This window comes from Telopea speciosissima, chromosome 3 (genome assembly GCF_018873765.1).
Source record: "Telopea speciosissima isolate NSW1024214 ecotype Mountain lineage chromosome 3, Tspe_v1, whole genome shotgun sequence".
In the NCBI taxonomy this organism is placed as follows: domain Eukaryota; kingdom Viridiplantae; phylum Streptophyta; class Magnoliopsida; order Proteales; family Proteaceae; genus Telopea; species Telopea speciosissima.
In genome coordinates, this window is record NC_057918.1 from 68468106 (window position 1) to 68483619 (window position 15514).

Here is a 15514-nt window from a genome sequence, read left to right on the forward strand (position 1 = left end):
ATTCTCAAAGGAGGTAATCCACAAATCTAATGAAGCTTTTCTGGTTTACACGACTTCAGGCAGATAAAGCAGCTATAAAAGCTATGCCTGTCAATCAAGTAGGTGATTTTGGATCAGCTCCTGGGATTTCAAGTCATTTTACTCTCTTTCAAAAAGCGCCCAAACTTGCCCTTAAAACAAGCACTTGGACGAAGTAAAGCTGATCGTAGAGCATCGTTGCGTTAACGCGCGCACTATAGTTTTTCAGTTGGACGCGCTAGCGCACTCCAGCTTGAATGCCTACGTCTGCTTGTTTGAGCTTTTATGGAGTTTGAATCATCCCTTCCTACGAATCTTCATATTCAGATTCAATGACTTCCACACCTATTTCTTGGAGTGCACCACCAACTGGTTATGTGAAAGTTAATTGTGATGCTAGTCTAATGCCTACCACAAACAAAGGAGGGATTGGTAGTATCTTTCGAAATTCATCGGGTAATTCTCTATTTGGTATGTCTAGTCAGGTGAATTTCCTTGAACCTATTGAAGGGGAGACCTTAGCTATTCGGGCGGCTCTACCTAAAGCTAATTCTGAAGATTATGAGAAGCTATTGGTAGAATCATATAATAAAGATGTAATCTCCTATATTCAAAAAGAGATTACATCTTATCCTCTGACGATTAGATCTATCTTGGAAGATATTTTGTATCTCTCTTTCTTTTCTCTTTTTATTTTTATTTTAATGATTGTAAATTTAACTTTGTTCCAAGGGAAATTAACAGCATGGTTGACACCTTGATTAGGAGGGCTATGTCGGTAACGTGTGCGACAATTTAATCCAATTTCGATCCATTGATTTTGGAGAAGTGTCATACTCCATCCATGTGTGATGCACATTAGCTCCCTACCCTCTCGCTGAGGGATGGGGGGGGTTGGGGGTTCTTGCACAAAAAATATTTCATGGTCAAAATAATCTAGGGTTTCCAGACCCAAGATATTGCCATAAAAGAGTGGAATAAAATTATCTTATGCTCTCATGCACATTATTAACTCAACACATAATCAATAGAAGACATGAGACTTCAGAGGAACTTAATTGTTCTCTAATTTTACCCACAAAAAAAATTGTCGTTCTGATGAAGTTGGTTGTAAAATGAATACAACTGTAGAAATTCAAAAAAAGAAATAAGAATACAAGATATATATTATCTTGCAATTATTGTTAGGTCAAAGTTTTTCTCCACCCATCCTAGGATTCACAAACACCTCCTAGGGTTTTTGTACATTCTAAAATATCCTCTCGATTCCCATTCCCGTCTTCTCACGCCCCTCGGTGAATGGAAATTCGATCCTTATTTTTTTTTATGAAAAAAAAGAAGAAATCTATATTAGGATTTAAGAATATTTATAAAATTGGTCTTTGAGGGAGTGGCCAGTGTCTTTCCCCTTAATGGCATTAAGAGCTGGATATCGTAAAAGATCGCACAGAGAGTTTTCAGTACATAAAGTAAAAGAGACTTTTGAGAAGTTAGTCGTTAAGTCTGCCAATTCTAGGTAACTAACCATGTTCCAACGGATTCTAATATTGTCAGTTGGGTGAAGGTAATAGATCAGATTTGTATTGTTGCACCAAACTTCTTGATGATTGATGTTTGCTTTCTTTGCTGCCTTCCATACCTCCAGTAGCCCTTAGAGCTCAGCTTCCACTATGTCCAAATATGGTAGAGTACTTGCAGATGTTAGAACAATCTGGCCATCTATCAAAATGCAAAATGTCCAATCGGTTATTCTTAATTGCAGGTCAGAAAATGCTTGTACAAATTAAAACAAGTCAATGCATAATTATGTCATATCCTAACTGTTTCTGATAGAATGTCCCCATCATGGCATATACTCAGATACATATAGTGAAGCTTTCAGATTTATAACTGACAATGAAACAATTAGGCCATCTATGCATTTATAACTATTGCATGCTTAAGGGTATAACCATAACAGTGCTATTAAAGGTTTCTCTTTCTCAAAGGTCTTGTTCATTCCTATTGTAGATAGTGATTAATAGAGAAAATGCTATGGAGATAATCTAAACAAAGTTGAAGTTAAGAAGAAATTTGGTCTCAGTTTGATATGGTTCAAATAGAAGCTGCTGGTTTAATTACTAGTTTGGAAAGAACTTATGTTGGTGATGGCTATGTCCCTTTATCAAATCCCACTGGCTTGCTTAGTTACCTCTTTTGATTGTGAAATATGAAAGTAAAGCAAAGGGTTGCATAATGAATGTAATTAGCGCTCCTACCACAATAGGAGGTAGATATGCCATTTCATAGAAGGGAGAGGAGAGTTAGACATAGGGAGGTGCTAGCATATGTTATGTAGTTTAAAAATGATGTTTTTCCTAGAAAAAAATAATGATTAAAGTTGGTTAGGGGTTTTTTTTTTTTTTTTTTGGTAGAAAAGAATTTATTGAGAAGCGGATGAAGAGTTCATGGAATCCGTATTATAATGATGAACAAACCATGGAATGGAGTAGGCCAAAACCTTGTCTATACACCTTGGAATATAGAAAAAAGAGTACTCCAAAGAGTATGGTAGGAGGTTTTTTTTTTTTTTTTTGGTAAAAGAGAAACTATTTATTGAAGCGTGACCAGTACATAGTGTCCGAATTACAAATTTCCGAAAACCATGGAGTAGATATGGGCCATGATGTCCTACACGCTAAGGACAACGCCCTCCGGGCTAGGGAGTCAGCCATGCGGTTAATCTCCCTAGGAATGTGGTGGAAGATGCAAGAGATGAAGAAGGTAGAGAGATGCTGAATATCTTTAACAATATTTAGAGTTTCCACCTATGGTGACACTATGGTTTGTGCTAACCGTGATATCATCTCCTTGCTGTCCAATTCCAACATAAGATGCAAGATTACTTCCTCAATAGCTTGAAGCATGCCCCCTCGGATGGCAATCGCTTCTCCTTGTAAGATTGATGTGAAATTCTATGGGTCAGATACAGCAACAATGGGATTAGTTCTTGAGTCATGAATGACAAAACCTATTCCACATTTTGCCCCAGTTTTCGATGCATCCACATTAACCTTACAGAAGAGTTGAGGAGGGGGTGACCAAGGGTCCTCCCGAGGATGGATTGGGGAGCTGGATTGTACTGAAGAAGAGTTTGCTTGGGCCATGTTCCCTGGGTGTCTTGTTGCATCTCTAAATTTCGCAAACTCAGTTGTCACTTTCTTTACCACTTGCATGGGAGACCACATATTTTTTCCAAAAATCAACTCGTTCCTTGCTAACCACAGGTTCCAACAGATGAAAGAAGCCTGACTTGCGAGATCTCTCCCCACTAATTTTCCAGCCTATATTGTTTGATCTCGGAAATCAATAAGATTAGAGAGTTGAGGAGCATTCTTTGGGGGATAATAGGAAAAGGTAGACCCAAACCAAACTGCTCTTGCAAAGCTATAGTCAAGTAAAGTATGATCAATGATTTCCACTTGGTCCCTACATCTGATAGGAGGTCTTTGATATATCCTTGATAATTGGTCCATTGGGAAGAGGGGTGACCTATCATGAAACGAACACACTATATGTACCAACATATAAAAGAACTTAGGCTAAAATTTTCTTTTTTGGTACGAACTTAGGCTAAAAATTGAGCACCATTGCTTCTTGTCCTGCTTTAATAATTCGCTCCATTTATTGATCCACACACGGAAACTTGGAGCATTCAAAAATGAGAAATTTACAGTTGAGGGCAAGCAAACTAAATTGCACGAGTAAAAGAATATTCAATTAATATATGGTGGATAATTTCTAGAGATGTTCTGCACCAATCACATTGTGGATCAATGGGAATTTGACCCAGCATAACCCTTCTCTATTGTCTTCCATACTATCAAATAATAGTTCCACATGGAAGAATGAATTGTTAATTTAGGGTCTTTTTGGTATCATTTTTCATTTTGTTTTTTATCTATTTTAAAAAAAAAAAAAATCATTATTGAAAACCATTTTGATCAAAAAATAAAAATTGTTTAATAACTACTAAACATAATAGATTGTAGAATGAAAATAAGTTTGATAACTACCTATGTATAAATAATTTTTATAATATTTTTAAATAAATGGGCCCAAGTCATGGAAATTTAGCATTGAAATTAGGCTTTTTTTTTTGGAAGAATTGGCTCAGAACCCATATATATTTTAGTGGTAGGTGAAGAAATTCTCCCACCACCCATTTTCTTTCCAAAATCAACTCTAAACCATTTGGGGATTCTTCACCTGAAGAAGAAGCAAAGAAGGAGGAGGCTTGGTTTTTTTTGACAAATTGGTGTAAACCAAAATTCAAAATTCAAGTCCAAACATATATTTCAACCTTCGAACAAAAATTACCCCTAAATTTCCTTTTAAAAATGAGTTTTTTGACCATTTTACCCCTTATCTTCACCATGCTACCGATATGGTATCAACATGATATCGGTATCGGTGACTAGCAAAATCAGTATGTATCGCCACAGGCAATACGATACCGATACTTAGAACCATGTCTGATGGGTTAGAGACACTTTTTCTAATGTTTTAATTAAATATTTGTTACATATCCAAGGAAAATTCTTTTAATTTTCTCCAAAAAATGAAAACATTTAAACAAAATACAAGATATTGAATCAAAATTAGGAAGTATATTAAAAAAAATGCAAAAAGTTCCTTGAGCTGTCGAGAGTCGAGACAGGGTCTCTAGCATCTTTATGTCTATCTCTCTCTTCCACATATGAAATGATCTAGCTGTCATAGATTACAATTTATCAGACCTCATTGATACATTCGCTGCTCAAACCCTCACCTTTAAAAATAAAGTAAAATTCATTCGGACAAGAGATCTCTACTTGGTTGCATGATCTTTACACAAACATCTGAACCAATGGGTGAGCACGCTTGGGTAACCCCAGGGACAGAGGCGCCATCTCACAGTGTCTTGTGAGAGGGCCTAGGAAACACCACCAAATAGAGATCTTTTTCCCAATTCATTTTTAAAATTCTTTTAGTATTAAATTTCACCACTTATCCTCACCTTTGGGATACAACACACAAGCGATACGATTCGACCTATTGCGAGATTGATCCGATACTGATCCGGAGACAGATTTACCCTATTCCTTTGAAAAATTGATTTTTTTTATAAATATTTTTACCGTTGTTTATACCGATCCGCTGATTCAAGATACCAGAAATTGATATCGGTGGAGACCGATACCAATAGGAATCGGCTAGGCCGATCCGATATCCATTCCTAAAAACCATAACTGCGAGTCTGCGACCCTAATAACGGTTTTACCAAGGCATACGGCATGAGTCCTGACTCCTGACTCATGACACGACCTTCTACCAGAAAGAAAAAAAACAACTCATGACACGACCTTGGCCTTTCGACCTAAAAAATAATAAAATAAGACATGACCTTTGCCTCCTTTTGGCTTACGAGTTGGCTCGCCCTCCACGGCAACAACCCACCTAACAATAAAAGCCAAACCAGCATCAGTTAGCCACCTCATCTTCTACGATCGATCCCTCTAGTGTAAATTTATCACCAACTAATGACAATCTCCCAACTGGATTCAAAATAAACAGTTTAGATGCCTTGGGCTCCCCTGTAGTGCGACAGGGAGTGTAGTACACATTCAACGGTCTACAGTGCTTGGGCACGTAGCCCAACACCTTGCTTGTATGTTAGGTTATGTGCCCAAACACTACGGGCTGTCGAATGGTGCGCTACAAACCATGTCGCACTATAGAAGACCCAAATTCAAAATGTTAATCATTAGATTGACATATATGTATCGCGAGTTACACAAAGTCTGTACTGGAATTTGGGTCCTCCATAGCGCGATATGATTTATAGTATATCATCCAACGGCTCGCAGTGCTCGGGCATGCAGCCCATCACATAACGGGGTGTCCAATATCATTTACCGTGAATTTTAAAAAAGGAAATAGCTAAAGCGTACCGGGCTACAAAGCGTAGACAATGGCATAATCCCGTAAATTACTTGCAAATGACTGGTAATCTCATAACTACCCGTACCAGATGGATATATCGTCTCCTCCGTCGATCCAGCAATGTTTCGACCAATTTTTTACTTTCCCCGACTTTCACTCTTCCCTTACTGACACACACACACACACACTCTCTCTCTCTCTCCACCCTCGCGTTTCTCTCACCGTTCTCCCTCCCTCTCTTACTCTCCCACAGAGCCTCCGCTACAAAATTTAACCCTCTTTCGCCAAATTTAGCGACGCAAATCCTCTAAATCTAGAGCAGATCTACAGTTTGTTCACCAGATCGGAAAACCCTAGTCGAATCTGTTCCTCCCCAGCAATGGAGGAGGCTTTGGAAATTTCTCGTTCTAAGGACACTAAGGAGAGAATGGCGGGGGTGGAACGGTTGTACCAGTTTCTTGAAGCTTCTAGAAAGAGTTTGTCGTCGGCAGAGGTCTCTTCGCTTGTCGACTGTTGTTTGGATCTATTCAAAGATAACAACTTCAAGGTTTCTCAGGGGGCTCTTCAAGCCATAGCCTCTGCTGCTGTGCTTTCTGGTGAGCATTTGAAGTTGCATTTCAATGCTCTTGTGCCGGCTGTGGTTGAGAGATTGGGCGATGGGAAGCAGCCTGTTCGAGATGCTGCGAGAAGGTTGCTACTTACTCTCATGGAGGTAAAGTTTTTGTGTGTATTCGAATGAATTCTGATTATCACTTCTATTTTAAGTGAAATCCTTGTGTGGCGGAATCGGATTTGGGTTCATTCGTGTGAATTTGATCCATTTGGTCGGTGTCAATTTTAATTTAGTTTATGAAATTTTCTTTTGAGATGATTATACCGAGGCTTTGATCTCATGACGAGTGTAAATAGTGTTGTAATTGGAAGACACAGATGACAATTGGATTCGAAGAATTTTTTTAACTGCAACTGTGCTGTTCTCCCCCCCCCCCCCCCCTGTTTGTCGTATTTTTTTTGGGGATAGATATCCAGAACTTTTATTGAAATGAAAAAAAGAAACATAAACAACAAAAAGAAGCACTCTAGAGAGGTAGCAGTAGGGAAGCCTGAAGAAAAATAAAAAAAAAAGTTGGGTCGGTGGGGGGACTACATGATAGGATAAATCCCCTCATACAAGGAATCTCTGTTAATCTTTCCCCTAGCAAGCTCATCATCCAGAGAGTTTGCCAATCAATAAAAGCCTCCAAAATAGAGAGAAATTCCCTCGCATTAATAATTACCTTGTTTTCCTAATCAGGTGGATATACCTCTAAGAGTAGTGAATTTTTGTTTCTCTGCTTATCATCCTGAGTATCTGAAATTCCTATTTTATGGATATGTAGTCTTCGATGATGAATTTACACATTTTAGCTTTTCAGGAATTATGAAACTTTCTCAGAATGCTATTATTTTCCTGTTGCCTCGTTGTTCATTTCTTTCTTTTTAAATTTCGATTATTGTAGAGGTTATGGGGTTGGACAGCAGGTGACATCTCTCACTCATTCTCTCTCTCTCTCTCTCTCTCTCTTATCACTCATAAGTTGCTTATTTATAGTTATACAATACTTTAGGATGAGTTTATAGTTTACTTTGTGTCATCTTTTGCTTCTATTACTAGGATTTTTGCATCTTTTACTTCTTTTTGGAGAATTTTTTTTTGGTTTTTTTGTTTTGATATTTATTGTCTGTTTTAAATTCCCTCATATACTCAGATTATGATTGATCTTACTTTTAACTATAAACATGGTTGTAGTGTTCTTAACCATGGAACTCATAATGGCTGATGATTATATATAATGCAGGTTTCTTCCCCAACCATCATTGTTGAAAGAGCTGGGTCTTATGCCTGGACGCACAAGAGCTGGAGAGTCCGGGAGGAGTTTGCACGGACTGTAACGTCGGCTATTGGTCTTTTTGCTTCAACTGAGCTACCCCTTCAGCGGGCTATGCTTCCTCCAGTATGCCTCTACGGCCTCTACCCACTACTTGGATCCATAACTGATTGCTTTCTCACATCATTTTACTGCTGCTAGCATTTATTTTACCTGGTGATACTTAGCTTTTGCACTCTCAGATTTTGCAGATGTTGACTGATTCAAATCCTGGTGTTAGGGAAGCGGCTATTTTGTGTATTGAGGTCAGTAGAACTTGTTTGTTTGTTGGGTCTTCATGAACTGAATTCTTTCAGTATTAATTTCTGGGAAATTTCATGGTTGATACATAATGATTCATTACATGATAGTTTCTAGTTCTCAGGTGTATTTTCTTGACTCTCATTCTGAATTTAACTTACAGTTAAGGTGTACAATAGTTCCAAGTGATCTCCCCCCAGTTTGCAAATATATGGAACTTGGAAGCAATACAATACTAAGAGGAGGATTTAAAAATTTATAAGAATATTACGCTAGAATTACATCATAAATTGGATCTGGTACTCACTGCATACATCTATGCAGTAAAAAACGCAACAAAGTTGTAAACTCTTTTCATTTTTAGCTAATAAGGTTGGAAATGGATTGGGCTTGAAGTTGAAATCTAAAGGTTGCAAGAGAACAAGAGAAGAGAGAAGAATGGAGAAGAGAGACAATGGATATTGATTCACATAGACTCATAAATGAAATTACGCACCTATCCCCCATGCTAACATAAGATAGCCAAGGGAGGTAAAAAGGTAAAAAAGTAATAGCACAATACAATATTACAACTTAATAACACACTACCCAAAGTACTTATTACATGAACTCTAACCAAGGTTCAAGAACTCGGTTTCGACCAATGTCAAAACCGGTTGGAACCAGGGATTTGTTTCCAGCCAACTCGAGTTGGTGGTTTCAAGGCGTAGAAGTGCTTTTTTTGCTCTGGTTTTTTCTATACAGCCCATTTTTGACATTCTAAACACAATGTATGAACTATTTTAAACACACACACACAAAAAAAAAAACCTCAAAATGGTATTTGTGGTTATTAACCCAAGTTTGCTAGTGTACGCACAATGTAATAAGAATCATAGTACACTTAACAGTGCCATCTGATCGGTACTTGATCGAGTAGACCCATCTACATCCAATTGGAACTCTCCCCTTGGGAAAATCAACCAGCGTCCAAGTACAGTTCTTCTCAAGAGCCATCATTCCTCATACATGGCTTCCTTCCACTTTAGGTCATACATGCCTTACTGAGATTCTTGGGGATGGGAGTAGAGGAAAGAGCAACGAAGAAGGCAACACTTGTAGAAGAGGTAGCATCATAGGAACCAAACTTGGCTATAGGATTAGTAACAAGCTCTCTTTCCCTTTGGGATAGCAATGAGAAGATCTAACTCAGAAGGAAGGGAAAGAGGTACCTGACTGAGGAAGGTGAAGCTTGGGATGTGGATCCAAAGAGGACTCTTGGCAGGTCTTCTTTCCCTTTCTTTTGTACACCAGAACTCCTCATTACTTGCTCCTCTTGAATGATCTAATACATTAATAACATTACCTTCTTGTGTTTCCCCATATCAAGCAGAAACAGAGGAATAGGCAAAGGGGGAAGGAAAAAGGGTGTCAACAACAGGCTCTTCACTGCCATTATCCTCCCCTTAGGAGGGTGCAGACGAGGAGTAAAGAAAGGCACATTTTCAAAAAATGTGACACCTTTGGAGGGAAGCCGCCTTCGGGAGGATGGATGGTAGGCTGGTAGTACTTATAGCCCTTACCCCTTGTTAGAGGGGGCATACCCAAGAAAATTATATTTGAGGACCTTAGGATCAAGTTTAGTCCAAGCAGATTTATTAATAGGCACATATTAAACACACCCAAATACCTTGGGATTGAAGAGAGAAAGCAAAAGCTTGCGGAGACACAATTTTTTAAGAAGATTTGGAACCAAGGATACTAGAGGGCATGTGGTTTCTTAAGAAGGCAGTGGTAAGAAGAGCATCAGACCAAAAGTTCTTAGGGACATGCATACCAAATTGTAGGCTCCTAGGGATACTAGAGGGCATATGGTTTCTTAAGAAGGCAGTGGTAAGAAGAGCATCAGACCAAAATATCTTAGGGACATGCATATCAAATAAATGAGGGATTTTTCTGTTCAGCTACCCCATTCTGTTGGGGTGTGTCAACCCTAGCAAGCTGATGGACAATGCCATTATCGGTAAAAGTTTTGGATTCCACCATACATGAACTATCAAATTGAGTACAAATCATTTGATAGAAATTTGTGAAGGTATCATACATCACTTGTGTTTTTCATCAAAAAAGTGCAGTTGGTGCAGGAACAAATAATTAACAAATGAGACAAAATAGCGATAGCCAAATAAAGAAGTGGTGGGGGTAGGTCCCCAAACATTAGAATGCATAATATGAAAAGGAACAATAGATCTATTGTCGTGGTAAGGATAAGAGGAACGTCAATGTTTAGCCAACGAACATGGTTCATACTGAAATACATTAGAAGAAGAAATAGAAGAAAACAAGTGTGGTAACTATTTTTTCATAACACCAAAAGAAGGATGGCCTAAACGTTGATGCCAAAGCATTACAAAATCTACAATATTGTTGTCATTGCACCCATACACAAAGGGTTGGACTGTAGGCAAATAGGATGTTCTTGGTTTAAGAAGGTATAGCCCTTTCTCCTTACGTCCATTGCCAATAATCTTTTTTGTCACCAAATCTTGGAAAAGACAATGAAAGAAGGTGACACAACAATTCAAGGATTTGGGTAAGTGGCTTATTGATAACAGATTAGTGTCAAAGTTAGGAACATGAAGAATAAAGTCAAGGGAAATAGAATAAGTAACTCGGATACTACCCTTACTAGAAATAGAGGAAAGGGAACCACCAATGACCCCAACCTTATTCCTACCAGTGCAGACAGAATATGAATCATAATGTTGAGAATACCAGTCATATGATTAGTGGCTTCAGAGTCAATTCCCCACGGAGAGGCAGTGGAATGAGCGGATGTAGAGACCTCCAAGGCTGAAGCTGAAGAATCTAGCACTAGGGCTGCAAGTTTGGCCCTGTCGGCCCGAACCCGCCCTGAGCCCGAACAGGGCCTGGGCTAAGATTTTTGACCCTGAGGGCGGGTTAGGGCCAGAAATTCCTAGCCCTGAGTCAGGGTAGGGTTGGGTCAGGGTTGAGACCTCGGGTCAGCCCGACCCTGATTTTGGCCTTGAAGAAATTTCTTTATTTATTAAAAAATAAAAGGTATTATATGTATATCAAGTACTTAGCGCACTTGGCAGTTTGTATTGTGCAAAATCCAGTAGGTACCAAAAGGTCTTGGGTTCAAGCCTCCTCTCTCACATCCTTTGTCTTGTAATTTTAATTTAATTATTGCAGGGCCAGGGCCAATTAGGGCGGGCTTGGGCTAGGCTTGGCCCGTCAGGGTCAGGGTTAGGGTCAAGGTATTTAGGCCCTGAATCAGGGTCAGGGAGGGCCTGGGCCCAACTAAGGGCACTCAAGGTTAGGCTAGGGTTTTAAAGAGCCCGGCCCAACCCGACTTTGTTGCAGCCCTATCTGGCACTGTGGGTGTGGAAGAAGAGCTACCCAACGGTGGCATAACTTGTCAAAATGCTGCAATATCCTCTTATGTAAGGGAGCTGTGGTCTGCCTTGTAGTCTAGATGGATACTGCATAGGTTTAGTCTCAACCATCACGGTGTATGTTGTAGCTTCCTGTTTGCAAGAAATAATAACCGCAAGTGTACGGATCAATTGTAGCTACGGGTCGAACTCAAGGAGATGTACGCCACTGTATTTTACTCACTTAAAAGCAATGCAAAGTGAACCAAATTAATTAAAGTGGTGGAGTAAACTAATGATAATTAAATTAATGCGTCCTAACTCACAAGCATCTAACCTATCAATACTAACGCGGATTGGAAGGAATAAATCGCAGCCACACATCACAACCACCTAAAAAAAAACAAAAGAAAGAGATTAGAGAGGGAGAATGAGACTAAGAAATTAGAGATATAAAACCCGAAGGTGCTTGAACCGGATTGAAATTTCTTGCTTCTCACACTTGAAATGGCGCTACCAAATCTGAAATTAAAACAAAAATAATTAAATTAAAATCCTAACATAATGCATGATGATAATAGTGCATAAAAAATAAAATCCTAAAAGCATGATTGAATTAGAGAGATAGAGAATGGGAATGAAAATAAAAATAATGGAGAATGAAAATTCCTAATAGAATGGAGGGATTAATGGAGATGAAAATACTAATAAAATAAAACTAATAGAAGAAGAAAGAGGTAGAGAATAAGAAGAAGAAATTATAAACTAGAAGAATTAAGAGGTTAAGAAGAAGAAGAAGAAGAACATAAAAATAAAAATAAGAAATTGATACTCCCTTCTACCAAAGTTGAAAGTGCATGAACTAATTAGGCCTTGCATGAATGTAGTTGAAGAAGCTTGAACACTTGAATACTCCTACCATGGCTTCCTCTTCCAAGTCTTCTAAATCTTCTCACTAGAATTTAGAAGCCTAGACTAGAAAGCTTGAAACTAAACTAAAGTTATTACAACCATATTGAAGACATAAAATTAAAGCATGAATCAAAAGCATTACAACTATGGAATTGAAAGCATGAAATCAAACTAGAACTTAGAAAGCCAAAAACTAGAAGAAGAAAAGAAAAAATTTCACTAATTAATTGAACAAGTTTACAAGAGAGAACCATGGGGTATTTATAGGGGGAAGAGGAGAAGAGGGCAGAGGTAGGAGAAATATTCCCTAAGAGAAGAGTATATATTCTCTTCTCCTTCCTCCTTTACATTACTTGAATCCCAAGAAAAAAGAGAAAAATCGAAAGAGGGAGAGATAAAAATCTTAGCTACATAAACCTTCTATTTTCCAAAAAGTGACTTTCTATTTTTATTCTTGTGCTTCATTGTCTTTGTAGGTGTCTTCTCCAAGCAATGAGATCAAGGTATCTTTGACTTTTCAACCTTTCATGGATGAGAGAATATTTTTCAAAAGAAATCTATCCATGGTACAATTCCAAAAGTGCCTTTGGAAAGTTGGAGGAGAGAGAGAAGAAGGGTGATGACTAGGATTCCACTCACAATAAATAAAATACCCATTCTGTCCTTCAAAAAACGTGGAGCATGGGGTGCTTATATAGGCCTCACTATTGCATTCCTTGCGAAAAATCACCCAAAATAGACCCAAATTTCGTCCAATTTGGAGTTCGGGAGCCCAAGATATCTCAAGTTGAAGTTGGACTGCTCCAGAGCCTTCCAAATGGAATCTTTCGGCTAACAGGAAAGATAACTTCTGATAATTGTGGTAAAGCCTCTCGAATCCGAACTTCCGCTTTACTTTGTCCCTGGCCGATTTTCGATAATTACAAACAAACCCCTGCCATAAAAATTGAAAACAGTGGCATGCCATTTTCGCGCGTCGTTACGGAAACGGCCGTAACTTCTTTGTTTCAGCTCGAAATCAGGTGCCGTTTGAACCGTTGCGAAGCTGACTCGATGGGCTACGCATCCATACTATTAACACCTCAGAATTATGCTAAGGGGCCCACTGTAATCACGTTCAAATTTAACTTATTGGCGTGATTCTTTCAGTGCTCAATCCAAACTTGATTTTCTCGACTCCTGGGCACTTTCGGCTACTGCCAAACACCTCTTTAGCATCATTTGCTCCATTTTCACAAGAATTCACCTAAAACCTGAAAACACAAACAAAAACCTCGAGTAGCTCCGTACCAATTATAAAAATGTATGCTTTATGACCCTAAGACTCCTCCTGTGAGAATACACTAGGGCTTCTCACTGGTTCTGCAAGTTACCGCCAGTTGCAGTTTCAGACATCAAATACCTTTCTGGTTTAATACTTGGGCTGATAATGATGTGCATTTGATAGAGATCTTCAATATCGACTTCCCCTTGAAATCATGGGACAAACCGGAGCCTATCGATGGAGTTCTTCGACTCGAAGCCGTGGTGTCTTCTGCCTCACTGTTGCGTCCAGAGGTAGAAGACGACTTCTCCTTTTGCTGTTTTGACAATTTGTTAATGGTATTTGCCATGATACCCTCCTCTATTATTCTTAGCCCTTGTTAGGTCCTTATTTCGTTTTAATTCCTAGATTACCCTTATTCTTTAAATAGTAATTCAATTCTACCCTCTCTTCGAGTTCACCTTATTTACCCATTAAGATTCCATTTAATTACAATTCTGCCATCCCTTTTTAAAACTTCACTTAATAAATAGTTTTGCCATCAATCTTTAAATTTGAACCCCCTACTCTTTGTGTGACCCATAAGCGAATCCTAAACGGTTCTTAAACCTCGGGATCCGCACCACCCAGATTTCCCATAGTGGTCTCATCTGACGCTGTGGCGTACTTTTTCAAGTCTAACGTTGGCATGTGACACTCTCCTTCCTTGCTTTTTTATATGCTTGCTGGAGAAGGTCGGTGAAGTGCAGGAATGCTGTATGACTGAACTTGAACTCGCGGAAGTTCGATCATATGCGACAATTGTCTCTCTTTTGACCTTCTAAACCAATCAAAGTATGTAGCGCCGGGGGACCCAATACCAAACCCTTGGCGCATCTGAGTTTCGAAAGCGATCCATTAACCAACAGGAATGGAACAAACATGGCAATGGTGGCATACTGGAAGTCTCTCTTGTGCTTGTGCGCGAACATCTCCCAATGGGAGTAGGGAGGATTCTTTCTTGTATGTACATGTACGGATGAGCAAAACGTATCTTTATCTTCCCCATGATGTGGCCCTTGGCCTCTTCCTCCACCTCACCAATCTCTGTGGGAGCTAGAGGTACGAGCAGATCGCTTAAGGGATGATGTTTCCATGGCCACTCGCCGGGTCTCCTCATTTTGCAAGTAGCTACAGACTTCATCTAAAGGGGGAAGAGGTGACCACCCCAAAAATTGTACGCGAATTGGTTCACATTCTGGGTTCAGCCCACCAAGGAGAATCAGGACATCTTCCTTCTCAAGTGTTCGATGTAACTTTGCTTCCTTTTCTGGGTTGGATAGTTGGAGGTTCCTATAATGATCGTACTCCTCCCAAAGACCAATAACAGTGTTATAATACTCAAAGATTGTCCTGTCTCCCTGCTTTAGTATCCGAGACCATGGGGGGTTGGAGAGGACCCTTGGGCGATTCAAACGAGCCCTGTCCCACCTATAACGGATGCCAGATGTGAGAGAGGCTCATGCACAGGGCTGACAGTAACCTTGCTTTTTCTGCCCTTTATTGATTTGAGCTCCAAACAGCCACATCTTTGCATGAGATCTTTTCTTGGTGCTTCTATAGTCTTCATCCAAGAGTTATCTCACGATTTCTTCAAAATTCTCATATGGCAGCCTCTTCCTTGGAACCCTTTGTAACCTAGGGTTCCGAAGAAAGGGAATGCGAAGAACTTGTAGCATGACTCTCAAACCAAAACTGGAGGCTCTGATACCAAGTTGAAATCTAAAAGTTGCAAGAGCACAAGAGAAGAAGAGAGGAAGATGAAAATGAGA

At 39.3% G+C, this 15514-nt stretch overlaps 1 protein-coding gene across 1 annotated transcript in view; it reads left to right on the forward strand.

Annotated features, from left to right (window-relative positions):
* The first annotated feature begins 6166 nt into the window (after positions 1–6166).
* The window catches only part of LOC122654648 (CLIP-associated protein), a 56517-nt gene continuing 47169 nt past the window's right edge, over positions 6167–15514 (forward strand). Inside the window, exons 1-3 of the mRNA XM_043848844.1 lie at positions 6167–6694; positions 7821–7976; positions 8093–8155. Of these exons, the coding sequence (XP_043704779.1) occupies positions 6362–6694; positions 7821–7976; positions 8093–8155 (552 nt within the window). The 5' untranslated portion in view covers positions 6167–6361. The remainder of the gene's footprint in view (positions 6695–7820; positions 7977–8092; positions 8156–15514) is intronic.